Source organism: Lutra lutra, chromosome 10 (genome assembly GCF_902655055.1).
Source record: "Lutra lutra chromosome 10, mLutLut1.2, whole genome shotgun sequence".
Classification (NCBI taxonomy): domain Eukaryota; kingdom Metazoa; phylum Chordata; class Mammalia; order Carnivora; family Mustelidae; genus Lutra; species Lutra lutra.
This window is the reverse complement of record NC_062287.1, coordinates 64,474,893-64,489,312: the sequence shown is the minus strand read 5'-3', so window position 1 is coordinate 64,489,312 and position 14,420 is coordinate 64,474,893. Positions and strand designations below refer to the sequence as shown.

Here is a 14,420-nt window from a genome sequence, read left to right as displayed (position 1 = left end):
GCCAAATTATTTAACATCTTTAAGTATCTGTTTCTGTAAAATGGAGTTAATAACAGCACCTAACTCCTCAGGGTTGTTAGGTCCTTAGGGTTGTTTTTAGGGATGATTGAGATCACATATGTAAAGCTTTTGGTGTGGTGAACAGGAGATTGAAAGTACTCAGTAAATGTTAGCCATTAAAAAGGCTCTTTTGATGGTTATGTTGATGTCTGAATATGATACTAGAGAACCCACTTAAACATATTTCTTTTATATTCATATTCTAAAACAAGGTATGAATCTACATTTAACTAACAGTACCAGAAATATAGCCAGAAACACAGTTTATTAATTTCCTTATAGTTTATTCTTTCGGGAGACATTAACCGTGGTTTACGCTTCATAACATATTAACTTATTATAAACATGAAGCACATTGTGTTGGGGAGCTTATTGGTAAGTCTCTCGAGATCACCCTCCCCACAGCCACCAGAAAGTGAGCTTTTCAAAACTCAGCTCTGGTCATATTCCTCTTCTTTCAATGGCTCCTCCCCCTGAAGAAGAAAACCCAAATGCCTGGCATTCAAGAATTTTTAAAATCTATCCCAACCTTCCTTTCTTCCCTCTCCTCCCATATGTCATGCATGACTTTCTGTGATCTGTCCCTTTTCCTTCTTGGGGAGATCCTATTCACCTTTAAGTTGCCCTGCAGATGTGGTCTCCTTTAGGAAGGCTTCAGGAATGCCATCAGCCGGAATTAATAGCACTCTCTTTAAGCACTAGGCCTATGTTCAGTGAGTGTTTTTACCTTATAATCATTCTGACAGCCGTGTGAAATAGGAAAAGTCATCAAGTACTTGTGCTCAAAAATAATTAGGACAAGTGTGATCCCTGCTTCTAAGGAGCTCATGGTCTAGGAACCATGTGGACACCTCAAAGAGTGGGCGACAGGGATCAGGGCAAGGGGTGTGCACAGAAAACCCAAAGGTGGTACATTCTGCATTTAGGGCATTTGTGTGGAGGAGCGTGGGCTCAATGTCATCTATTTACCTTCATTTCTAGCACTCAAATCATCCTTCCTTGGCTTCTCTGCCTTCATTGACCAGATCATTTCCCCCTTTGGCTAGTCAGTTGCAGGGCTGGGACGTATTATGATGGAGAACAAGAACGCTGCATTTTGTGTCCAAATGGAACCTTCCAAAATGAGGAAGGACAAATCACATGTGAACCTTGCCCACGACCAGAAAATCCTGGAGCCCTGAAGACTCCAGAAGCTTGGAATATATCCAAATGTGGAGGTAAGAGTTCCATCTGCCCCTTTTTATTCCCCGGGTCTCCAGTATTACTTAGAAGGCATAAGTGGCGTTTCGGTGCAAACAATGCATACTGCACCGTGGGCTTCTTATGGGTGGGGACCATATTGGCTTCATCTTTAGCTCTCCAGTGCCTACCTTGGTGCCCAACACATGCTGGGCTGATGCTCACTTGAACACATAAATGAAAAGCTGATAGAATACATTGGCAGAAAAAAAGGTGTAAGAGTTGTTGTTGCAATCTGTACTCACTTTAAATAAAGACAACTTGAGACCTGAGTGATCTCCCAGAGTGACCTTCCCGTGTATGGCGGGCTATCTGAAAGTGTGAACATGGAGAAAGTAGTTCTGAGTATTTTTCCAACGTGGGTCTTGAATTCATACCTTATTGATTTTTAAAGAGTATCCATCTGGTTATTTTGCTAGAATTCTGTGAAGAGTTTTTAATGTCCCTTATAAAATGTTAACTCTGGAGCCAAGCTTACTTAGGTTTTGTGGGCTTGGTTCCCATTAATTTTATTAATAAATGTCTTCCTTTTATTAAATGGAAGAAGGGCCAGCTATATTGAGGCTCTGTGGGCTCAAATAGAAAGTGTGACCTAACACTGTGGTTTGTAGGTGATGTCCATGGCACAGACCATGGGGTGCCCTGTGGCCCCTGCTTCTCCTCCCAGTGACTCCCAGAGCTTTAGTCCCCAGCTTTAGTCCCCACCTACACCACGTCAGACTCAACTATAGGACCTTTCAAATGGTTTAAAAGTCATGGGGCACCTGGGTGGCTCAGTCAGTTGTGTCCAACTCTTGGTTTCGGCTCAGGTCATGCGAGGGAGCCAGGCGGCCAGCTCCACACTCAGCCGGGAGTCCGCTGGAGATTCTCTCCCTCTCCCTCTTCCCCTCCCCTCCCCCCAGTCCAACTGCAAGGTTGATGAGGAAGCACTTTGGGGCATCTATTTACACTTGTATGTGGCCTTGTTAAGATATATTTGTAGTGGGCGCCTGGGTGGCTCAGTGGGTTAAACCACTGCCTTCGGCTCAGGTCATGATCTCAGGGTCCTGGGATCGAGTCCCGCGTTGGGCTCTCTGCTCAGCTGGGAGCCTGCTTCCCTTCCCCTCTCTCTGCCTGCCTCTCTGTCTACTTGTGATCTCTCTCTCTGTCAAATAAATAAATAAAATCTTTAAAAAATTTAAAAAAAAAAAAGATATATTTGTTGTAACAATAATACTAGTAATAACAACAATTGTTGACATTTACGGAATCCTTACCTATGCCCAGCATCGAGCAACATGTAGTACGTGAATTATTCCTATGATTGCTGTGTGAAGGTGCACTTCCGGGCTGAATTACCAGATGATTCCAGAGCCCAGGGCCCTCCCTGGGGTTCCTGCACTACAGGCACTGGCTGGGCACTGCAAAGTCCCCAACCTTAAGCAAACCCAGGCCTGGTGCATGCTGTGGAAACAATTATCACTGGGCTCCTTGGTCTCCATCTCTGCACTGTGCTTTGTAGCCCTGCATGTAAACATCGGCACTCACAGGCTCAGGGGCAGTGGTGGGGCAGGACAGGGCTTTTCTCCCTGAGGTGGGACCTCAGGTCAGCACGGGGCCACGGGGCTGACCCACTTCTGAGCTCATTGACAGAGAGACGGGAAGGGGTTTGCCCAGGGGACTTGCTCACTTAGGATCATTGGTTTCCCCAGGTCTGTGCCAACCTGGGGAATATTCTGCAGATGGCTTTGCACCATGCCAGCTCTGTGCCCTGGGCACATTCCAGCCTGAGGCCGGCCGCACTTCCTGCTTCCCCTGTGGGGGAGGCCTCCCCACCAAACACCTGGGAGCCACTTCCTTCCAGGACTGCGAAACCAGAGGTGAGGACTTGGCAGCTTGCCTTTTTCCGAATGGAATTTCCCTTTTGAGAACCACGGGAGTCTGGTAAAGCTCCAACCAAGCCCGGCCCGGAGTGCCCTGTGTGGTATCCCAGCAGCGGGGAGGTCAGGGCCCAGCTCCATCTGCCCCTGCAGGAAGTACAGAGAGCATGGGAATTCCCTAGATGTGCTCTCCCCCAGCCACCTGGGCCCCTGCATACGGGGCGGGGGGCAACTGGTCTGGGAGAGGTGAGCAGGTTTTGTGTAATAGGTTCTTGGCTCCTTCTTTCCAGCCTTTCTCCATCCCAGTCCCCTTCCCTGGAGCTTCCCTATCATATAGGTCCTACCTGGCCCCAGAGCCCCAACTCTGCCTCTTCCAGGGGCCCCGGCCCAGCCCCAGGCCCAGCATCGGTTTGGCAAGCTCACAACCCACAAGCAAGCTCTGTATGAGAGCCTGGGCTATGCTCATTTAGGCCTGACTGCATGCACTGTAAACACTTTGAAGATACACCCGTACTTTGTTCCCTTTGTGTTTTTCTCAGTGTCATGAGTCACAAGTTCCACCCAAGCCGGCTATTTCAGGAATTAAGTGTTGATTAGCCCCAGATTAGGAGGAAAACAGTACTTCGTCTGGGCATACAATTTATTTCACCAACTGTGAAGACTTTTCTGTGACCAGTGATGAAAAGACAGTTTTGTTATTTATTTTTTCATTCCTTCCACTCTCCCCCCACCGCACAGTTCAGTGTTCACCTGGACATTTCTACAACACCACCACTCACCGATGCATTCGCTGCCCAGCAGGGACATACCAACCTGAATTTGGAAAAGATAACTGTGTTTCTTGCCCAGGAAATACTACCACTGACTTTGACGGCTCCACAAACATAACGCAGTGTAAAGGTATGTCTCTCTAAGTCTTTCAAAGTCTTGGCCCAGAGGAAAGTGCCTGGGTCTACCTGACACTGCGGGGGAGGGGGTTGGGGCCAGGGTCCCACGTCCACCAAGAGCCATGAGGACACTGTTAGCCCAGCTCCCAGCACCCAGGTCGGCACTAAAGGAGATCTTGGCCCCCAGGTACTCACCCGTGTGGAGCCTGGCTGCTTCTCCAGGCACCTTGACAGGCTAACATTCCCTCCCTTGCTAACATTCCCTCCCAGGGGCAGAATTTTAGTTCAGCAAAATTTGTTTGAGGACCTGTTATGTGCTAGACACCACAAGCAGAATAAGTCCCTGGCCCTGTAGACAGGCTGTGGGGTTGCAGAGGAAAGAGCACTTTGTTCTGTCTGGAGAGATAAGGAAAGGCTTCTGGAAGGCATGAGAAGGTTTTGATGGAGATCATGGGAGAGAGCAGAACAAAGAGTTTTATACCCAAGACCACAGCTGTGAGGAAGAGCAGACACGGAAAAGTGAAAGGCTTTTTGGAAAGAGACCCCTGAGTCTGGACCATGGAGTGTCTGAGGGGAATCTGAGGCAGATTAAAAAGGGAAGCCTTGAACACCACACAAAGGAGTTGGATTTATATCCTATAGGAGTGGGGAAGCAGATCATTCAAGGACTTGCCACATGGTTGGCTGGTTGACTGGTTTTTAATCATTATGGAAAATTCTCCAGGAGAGGTCAGAAGTAAATCACAGCTAATCTAGTGTCAGTCAGACAGTGGTATAGGGGAGCAAGGAGGTCTCCCCACACTGGAGGAATTTGGGATTGAGGTTCACAGTGTTGGAAAATTCTTCCCTGGGTGCCTAGGTGGCTCAGTTAGTTGAATGAATGCCTTTAGCTCAGGTCATGATCCCGGAGTCCCAGGACTGAGTCCTGGGTTGGGCTCCCTGCTCAGCAAGGAGTCTGCTTCTCCCTCTGGCCCTCTCCCCTCTCATGCTCTCTCTCTCTCTCAAACAAATAAATAAAATCTTAAAAAGAAGAAGATTTGTTCCCTATACTCAGATGGAATCTGTTTCCTTGCCCTCCCATCCCCACCCTTCGTTGACCATTAGGAGCCACATGGCACAGATCCTCAGAAGGTCCATCATGCTTGAAGGCAGATTTCTGAGCTCCATGGCTCTCCCCACTTGACCCCCTTCCAAGAGGAAAAGACTATTTTTTTCCTAATGGGAATAATAATTCCCAGTTACAATGAGAGAGGAGAAAGATAGTCCCTTCAACATCCTCTCTTGTACATATTCACCTGACAGTTTTAAACAGTAAGCTCCTTGAGGGCAAGGACTGTGTCTTTCTCATTTCTGAACCCCCAGAGCTTTTGCTAACATATGTTGGATGAGTGGAGATTCAGTGAATGAAGACATGGGTGAGCTGGTTGTGTGTGTGTGTGTGTGTGTGTGTGTATGCGCACATGCGCGTGCACAAATGTGTTTCTCCCAGAGGTGAGTATCCAACATGCCCCATATTGGCTGATACTTTATTGGAATTCTCTTCCACACCAAAAATAAAATGTGGTCTTGACCAGAAAGACAAGAGAAAGTAAACAGCGATCATGAATTCATCCAAGGTCTCTAGGAAGGGGTCAAATGTCCCCTATTTAGCAGTAAGCTCTGCTTTTCCTGTTTTGACAGACCTAGAAGTTCTGTGTCATGGGTTCCCCTGGCACTTAGAATTTGTAAACAAAATATTGAAAACTGAAGTTGTCCTTTGTTTCACTAGGGCCTATTCAAGATCACCTTCAAGTTAATGAGAAAATGGTAATTCAGAGAGGGACTCAGTAGGGTGAGCTCTGTGAGGGGGGTTAGTGTAGCTGGGCTCCCCTGGGGGGCCCTAGGCATTACAGGACACACTAATTCCACAATGGCACCATCTGCAGGCCCCATGCCTCGATGACAATAGGATGCAGCAGCTTTCATCAGCTGAGCTGCTGGTGGCCATGACAGTGTTGTGCCTTCATGACTCACGGCATTTCCCCTTCCAGACAGAAGATGTGGAGGGGAGCTGGGAGATTTCACCGGATACATTGAATCCCCAAACTACCCAGGCAATTACCCAGCCAACACCGAGTGTACATGGACCATCAACCCACCGCCCAAACGCCGAATCTTAATTGTGGTCCCTGAGATCTTCCTGCCCATAGAAGACGACTGTGGAGACTACCTGGTGATGCGGAAAACCTGTGCGTCCCCTCCCTCGGCCCCCCTCCCCTTCTAAGGCTGGTGGGGAAGACTGCTGGCCTGTTCCCCAGCTTTAAATGTGAGCAGCAAGCCTAGGGTGTCACCTCCATATTAGAACAGAGATGGGACATGAGTTTATGGCATTTGCCAAGAAAAAAAATTTGTGCAATTTTGCTGGGCCCCTTGCCTCTTGAGGCTTCTTGCTGAACCCCAGAGGTAGTGATTCTGTCGGCCAGTTTTCCCCGCTGGCCTTACCGTGGACTCTTCCACAAGGTCACAGAGAGCCAATGAAGCTCATGGAAGGCTAACCCTACCACTTCCTTTACCATGGGAAGCCACTCCCGCTTGGAGACTGACAAAGCCTAAGGTCAGAGTCCAGCCAGGAGGGACCCTCCTCCCACCTTGGTGCATGACCCAGTGTCCACTGAGAGATGCTACCATCAACACAACTTCGAGGCAGTGTAGTGAGTGGGCCCAGCAGCCAAGACTGCCTGGATCGGAACCTAGCCTCACCTCTTATTAGTTCTATCATCTTGGATATACATTCTGGATCTTTCTGTGACTCAGTTTCCTTGTCTGGTAAAATGGGGATAACAATAGTTGCTCCCTTATAGAGTCATCGTGAGGAATAAACGAGTTCATATTCATAAAGCGCTGAGAGAAATAATGACACATGGAACCACTGTGTGTTGTCCCCTCTTCTTAGTGGTTACAGTGTCTGAAGTCAGGTGTAGGTTTGAATCCTGACTTAGCCACATACTGACTCAGTGACCCTGGGCAAGTGCTTAAACCCTCTGTAGATGAGTTAACAACCACACAACTTGCTATGGTTTTCTGAGGGTTACGTGAGATAAACTCCGTGAAGTGGGCCCCGCCCTGCCTGCCCAGTCTTAGGTGGCGATTCTCTCTGGATGGCAGCAGGTAGCTCTGGAATCGGAGGGCCCCTCTGCAGCTCCCGCAGGGAGCACTGGGGCCTGGGCTGCTGCTGTTTGTCCAGCCCTGGGCATTTCAGTGAGCCTTCCCTGGGGGCCTGCGGTCGCCAGCTGGGTCCTCTCCATTTCCAGGGCTTTAGCCCCTGTGACGGCAAAGCAGGGCCTGCGGAGCTCTTGAGCATCGCTTGTTGTATGGCGTGTTTGCAAAGATGAGTGCTGCTTTTCGCCTGCTCAGGATGAGTCCTGAAGCCTGCCCCCTCCAAATTCCCTTGGCAGCTTCATCCAATTCTGTGACAACATATGAGACCTGCCAGACCTACGAACGGCCCATCGCCTTCACCTCCAGATCAAAGAAGCTATGGATTCAGTTCAAGTCCAACGAAGGGAACAGTGCCAGGGGCTTCCAGGTCCCTTACGTGACGTATGATGGTAAGCACTGTGAGGCTCACGCTCCATCCCATGCAAGGAGCTTCTCTGTGTTCAGTCAAACCAACCCCTGGTGGATTGCTGACAAACACACATGCTCAGAAAGGCAGGTGGGATACGGAGAAAGGATGTTGCTGACTCACAAGTGCCAGATTTTATTTTATTTTTTTAAAGATTTTATTTATTTATTTGACAGAGAGAAATCACAAGTAGGCAGAGAGGCAGGCAGAGAGAGAGGAGGAAGCAGGCTTCCTGCTGAGCAGAAAGCCCCATGTGGGGCTTGAACCCAGGACCTGGGATCATGACCTGAGCCGAAGGCAGCGGCTTAACCCACTGAGCCACCCAGGCGCCCCTACAAGTGCCAGATTTTAAACAGGCATTTGGGTACTCTGTCTATAGGGATGGAAAGATCTTTCAGAAAATAAATAGAAGTGAGCATAGCTTCATGGGTAAGAACATGGACCAGCCCTGGCCTAATCTCTTCGGTGACTCTATGTGAGTTACTTACCAACTTTAAGCCTCTTTTTCTCCCTCCCTCCCTCCCTCCCTTTCTTTCTTTTTGACCTTTTTAAAATTAAAATTCAATTAATTAACATATAGTGTATTATTAGTTTTAGAGGTAGAGATTGTGATTCATCAGTTGCATATAACACCAGGGCTCATTACATCGGGTACCCTCCTTAATGCCCATCACCCAGTTACCCCACCCCCCCACACCCTTCCCCTCCAGAAACCCTCAGTTTGGTTCCTATGCTTAAGAGTCTCTTACGGTTTGTCTCCCTTTCTGGTTTTGTCTTATTTAATTTTTTTCCTCTCTTCCCTTATGATCCTGTTTTGTTTCTTAAATTCCACATGATATCATGAGATCATATGATAATTGTTTTTCTCTGACTTTTTTCGCTCCACATAATACCCTCTAGCACCATCCATGTTGTTGCAAATGGCAAGATTTCTTTTTTGATGGCTGCATAGTATTCCATTGTATATATATACCACATCTTCTTTATCCATTCATCTGTCAATGGACATCTGGGCTCTTTCCATAGTTAGGCTCTTGTGGACATTGGGTCTATAAACTTTGGGGTGCATATGCCCATTCAGGTCACTACATTTGTATCTTCGGAATAAATACCCAGTAGTGAAATAGAGTAGCTCTATTTTTAACTTGTTAAGGAAACTTCATACTGTTTTCCAGAGTGGCTGCCCCATCTAAGCCTCATTTTCTTAATGTGTAAATGAGGATAATCATTAGACCAAACGGGAGAGTTCGGTGAGATAGTTCATAAAGGACTTGGTGCAGGGCCTGGCACATAGTAAATGCTTAGTAAATACTAGACAGTTATGACTGTGGCTTTTATTATACAGCATCTTGAGGAGGGGAGAAAAAGACTCAAGTTCTGGCCCAGTTTCCGCTACTAATTTGCTGTGTGATTTTGGGCAACTCAGATGACTCCTCTGGTTTTCCTTTCCTCTTGTTAAATAAAGGGGTGGTCCACATGGCCCCTGGGGCCCTATCCAAGTCTGGACCTTGGTTGACAAACATTTGCTTGCAATACAAAATGAACTGGACCTTGTCCTAGAAGATGTCATAATTCCGTGAAGGGCTAGTCATCTGTTCATTCATGAACTTCTTCATTCATCCATCTAGCTCAATGAATACTTAACGAGCAGCTCCTGTGCCAGGCATTGGGCAAGCTGCTAGGAACCACAGGGTTAGTGGTGAAACACAGCTCACAGATGCTATAACATGGCAGATACAGAGCTCTGTGTGAGGAGAGAAGAATGGGAAACAATTAATTTTGCATGGGTCTTTGGAAAGAATACAGCAAAATCTCAAGAGATTTGTGTCTTCAAAGAATATGAGTGTTTTTGTTTTTATAATGGGAAGAAGAACATTAGGAAGAGAGAATGATACAGGCTGCAGGACAGAGTACCTCATTTGTGCGGGGACTGATTAATAGCCCGATTGGGTCAGTTGGTCAGGTGCATGGGGCTTAGCAGGGAGAGACGAGATGAGAAGGGTGTGGAGTTAGCTGATGAGGAGCCTGGAGTGCAGTGCAGAAGGCTTTTAGGCAGCAAGTGTCAAAAGTAGGTGTTTTGGAAAGATATTGTTCTATGGATTTTATAAAAGCATTTCACATAGTTTGTTTCGAACATGTTACAAAAGCCAGGATTACCATCTCTGTGCCTGAAACCATGTCAAACCCTCAAGACAGGGGCTCTTGGGGTCAGACTCCTGGGTGGACGGCAGTTCCCCCCAGGTGGCTCTGCTGAGCGAGACAGAGCACCTCATCTGCCCGAGAGCAGCCAGCCAACAACCTCCCTTCCCTGGAATCAGTGAGGGAACCAAAAAAGACACAGAGACTCTAGAATAAATATCACTAAAGCTCACATATTTTAGTCTGACTGTTCTCAACTCTACCTTTCTGACACACGAAAACATGGTAATGTTTTTCTCATTTTCTGAAATAAAGAGTTGTAGCTTGAGCTACAACGTCACCCCGGTTAGGCCCAGGAGAACGTGTCTTACCCGTCACAGAAGAAAATGGTTGAAAACTGTTGCAGGTCTTCACTCAGAGCTTAGTCTTTTTTTTTTTTTTTAAACACATATTTCAGACAAGTTTGATACCTGATTTCCAAGCCCAGAAGAATAGAAATCACATTTAGAAGGGGCAGGTGCTGGGGCACCTGGGTAACTCAGTCAGCAAGCGGCTGACTCATGATTTTGGCTCAGGTCATGATCTTGGGGTCCTGGGGTTGAGCCCCACGTTGGCCTCCTTGCTGAGCAGGGAGTCGGCTTGAGGGTTCTGGCTCCCTCTCCCGGTCCTGTTTATTCTCTCTCTCTCAAATAAATAAATAAATCTTTAAAGGGGGGAGGCAGGGGAGGCTGCTACAGACTGGCTCGCTGACCCCTGGAGGACAGGGAGAGTTGTAGTCATGGCTGACATGCACTGAGTATGTGTACTGAGTACCAGGCATGTGCTAAGTGCCTCTGACACAGCACATTCCTCACGATCGCCCATGAAGTAGACACGATTCATGGCTGGGTCTACAGACAAGGCCACTCAGGCTTAGAGATTAATGTAGACAACCGGCCTGAGGTCGCAGGAGGACAACACTGCTGAGGTCTTCGGGACTCCAGGGCCTGAGTTCTTACCTACAACACCCGACTGCTTTTCTCATGACAGTTGTAGCAAGTGACGAAACACGGTAGTTCTTAAGAGTGGAGAGAACCGTTTGAAGATTTTTTTGACAGCAGTCTGGAAGCATTGGTGTAGCGGCCAACAGCTCTTCCGCTCTCTCTTACACCCGAACACAGCACAGCAGCTGGTGTTCCTTTGGGTGAACACCCATCACCCAAAGGAGCTGGTTCACCCAGGAAGACACTCTGCAGCCGAAGAATTCGAGAAAAACAAGTCCCCTTCCTCATATTTTATACTCATTAAAATAAAAGACTAATAAAGAAGACACCACACGCATAGGGTACCAGTGGGGTTGTACATGTATTCAATTAGCCATTATGAGAACTATACAATAGTTAAGAAGAGCTAACGAGTTTCCATTTACCATCACTTGACTAGGAGAAACTTTTTCAAGAACTCTTCCCACACAATTCCAGTGATGTTCTTATGATTTGTTTGGTTTTGCTGCACATGATATGCATACAAAGAGGCATTCTTTTCATCCTGGGATTTGGAAAAGATTGTGTTTTGCATATGCCTGGCTTGAATTATGACTGTAGGAAATAGGCTAGACTATTGTAGGGGGTTTAGATTTGGAGACAGCTTATGTGATGTACACTGCTTTAATGTATACGTCAGGACCAAAAATTATTAATAAGAAAACGAACATAGCTTTCTTCCCTCTCCAGCCAACCAAATTCTCCCCACCCCCATCCAAAAAAAAAAAAAAAAAGTAAAAAAGAGTCTTCCCTGGTGGGTAAGAAGCTCAATTGTTTTGCACAATATGAGGGCAGAGAGAAGAAAGGGAGGAGGACAGAAGGCAGAGAAGCAGAGCAGAGAAAAGCCACGAGCCTGGAGGAGGCCAGCAGGGAGTGAGTATAGACAGAAGAGATGAGACCCAAGCACTGAGCCCTGGGTCCCTCCGACAGTAAGAGGTCAGAGTGAAGAGGAAGAAAAGCAAAGGAGCCTCAGACAAAGCGACCAGTGGGGGAGGAGGAAAATCAGAGTGTCTTATCCTGGAACTGAATGAGGAAGTGGATCCGGGAGGAGGAATGACTGGAGAGAAGGAGTGTTGACAATTCTTTTGAGGTGTTTTGCAATAAAGGGGTCAGAAATGTAGGATAGAAGCTGGAGGGAGAAATGAGGTCAAGGGGGAAGGACTTTTTCTGGATTAGAGACATAACAGCACATTTATGTGCTGATGGGAATGCCTGGTCGGGCGAGAGAATGTCATTGTATAGGGAAGAAAGGGCAAAATTACTGAACCAATGTCCTTGCCTTGGTGAGAGAAGATGGAGTCGGTGGATAAAGTGGAGGAAGGGCTTTGACCGGGTTGCATAGACAGTTCCTCTGAGGGAAGATGGAACAGAAGAGATGGGTGCAGAGGCCAGTAGGTGTGAGGCTATGATGGTGGGCGTCTGTGGAAGTTCTCTTCTGCTCACCTTCTCAGTATCACAGTAGTCATAGTTCAGATAACAGCTACAGAAGGGGCATTCCTCAGAACCTTATTTTAAAATGAAGGAAAGAATGAGTTTGGAAATAACAAAACACTCTGAATGTCAGTTATGTCCTGTGTTCCAACAGAGGACTACCAGGAGCTCATTGAAGACATAGTTCGAGATGGCAGGCTCTACGCCTCTGAAAACCATCAGGAAATACTGAAGGTGAGTATATAGCCGTGGTGGACACCGCAGTCACCCGGCACCCATGGAGCTCCCAGCACAGCTGGAGGAAGCTTTTCCTCTTGCTGCATTTGGCCACCTGTCAGACACAAAGTCTGCTCTGGGCTGAGGTCAGTTTTATATCTTCACTAGACTTAATTAAAAAAAAAAAAATCAGGTGGCTGTCCTCAGTGTTGCCAAATGAAGTTGTATTTGTTTACATTTGGAAATGTGTGGAGGAAGAGTGGGAAACTTGCTGATCATAAGCCGGTGGCAGATCATGTTTCCATGTTCACTCTCCAGATGGTGAAGATGTCTGGCTCCTTGTTTATCCTTCAAGCCTAAGGTTCACCAAATTTTAGATACTTATAAGTAATCATCAGACACCTGCCACATCACTAACCCTGTAAGTACTCTTCAAATCCCAGTGTTGTGGCTCATCTGGTTTAGAAAAAGAAAACGTTTTTTTTTAATATATTCACTGTTCCTTTATAAAAATAATACCTTTTTTGTAGAAAATCAGGGAAGATAAAAACTGGAGAAAAGATAAAAATCAGAAGAAACAATTTTCCCAAAGTGTTCCTCAGCTAATCAACCTACTGTCCAACACTGGGCCTATTATAGTTCCATTGGCAAAATGCTGGAATGTTTAAGTATTTTGGCCAAGCAACAGAACTTCTGTTCTTTTTAGGATAAGAAACTGATCAAGGCTCTGTTTGATGTCCTGGCCCACCCCCAGAACTATTTCAAGTACACAGCCCAGGAATCCCGGGAGATGTTTCCAAGATCCTTCATCCGATTGCTGCGTTCCAAAGTGTCCAGGTTCTTGAGGCCTTACAAGTGAGCCTGCCCACGGGACCCTCGGTGCCACGTTCTGCCTGTGGGCTGGTGGGACACAGCTGTCTGCCTCTGCGGCCAACATAGTTGGATATTGCTGCCTCCCGTAGCAGTGACTCATTAGAGTTCAATTTTTATAGATAATACAGATATTTTGGTAAATTGAACTTGGTTTTTCTTTGCCAGCACTGTGGATGTGGACTGAGAATGGCAGTGAGTCCCACCACCTCTCACTGCTGTGGGCAGAGGTCTTAGATGCATCAAGGGCTGGCTGAGCGGGACTCTAGTCAGCTCAGGCAAGACTCACCGGTCCCTCCTGCTTCTCACTCCTCCTCAAGGGGGCTGTGGTGGAAAGGAGGCCACAAAAGGGGCTGCTTTGGCTGAAACTTCAGCTTCCTCCTACCCAGCCCTCCCTAAGGGAGCCCTCTGCACCGAGGCTGTGACCAGGCAGAGCAGGAAGGGAGGAAGGGAGAGAGGGAAGAAGGGAGAGTGCTTCAGGCACCAGGCCTCACCTAAGACCTGGGAGGATCCTGTTTCCCCGTGGCCTTCTCCAGCCTGTGTGACCTATATTAGATGACAGGAGCTTGGGTTCTAAGCAGTGATCATTTAAAAAAGTACTTAAAACAGAAAGAATTAGTAATAAAAAGATAAAAACTAAGCACTTCCAGAGACATAATCCTATAGCTCTAGGGATGGCCTTCCTTGTGGCCAGCTTCTGCTCAGCGGCAAATGCACAGTGCTGGTTTTAGCGCCTTCAGCTGTCCTTCTGGCACCCTGCTTGGCACCGTGTTAGGGTGTGGAGAGTTCAGGGCAGACGTGATTTCCTTGGTGGATGAGAATCACCTACAGTTAGAAGTACTGCATCATAAACCCTGAGTTTCTCTTAACCATCACACCACTGCCAGAGGCAGCTACACAAATCCCGCTCTCTAGGTACTGCGGTCAACATTGGGTCAGCACAGTGGGGCTTCACAGTCATTTTCTCCCACAGAATCTGGAATTTTCAATACCAGTTAATTTTTACAAATTTAAATCCGTAAGTAAAAATCTTATTACAGTGAATTTAAAAAAAAAATCCTATCAAACAAGCTGCCATTCCTGAGGGGACTGA

The 14,420-nt window shown here is 47.0% G+C and overlaps 1 protein-coding gene across 4 annotated transcripts in view; it reads left to right on the top strand.

The window, feature by feature from the left end:
• The window catches only part of SCUBE2 (signal peptide, CUB domain and EGF like domain containing 2), a 67,666-nt gene extending 53,294 nt beyond the window's left edge, over positions 1-14,372 (top strand). For all 4 annotated transcript variants that reach the window (XM_047692333.1, XM_047692332.1, XM_047692334.1 and 1 more), the window contains 7 exons: positions 1,107-1,277; positions 2,991-3,158; positions 3,897-4,058; positions 6,076-6,273; positions 7,480-7,632; positions 12,396-12,475; positions 13,164-14,372. In XM_047692333.1, the coding sequence (XP_047548289.1) occupies positions 1,107-1,277; positions 2,991-3,158; positions 3,897-4,058; positions 6,076-6,273; positions 7,480-7,632; positions 12,396-12,475; positions 13,164-13,316 (1,085 nt within the window). In that variant the 3' untranslated portion in view covers positions 13,317-14,372. The remainder of the gene's footprint in view (positions 1-1,106; positions 1,278-2,990; positions 3,159-3,896; positions 4,059-6,075; positions 6,274-7,479; positions 7,633-12,395; positions 12,476-13,163) is intronic.
• The last annotated feature ends 48 nt before the right edge of the window (positions 14,373-14,420 follow it).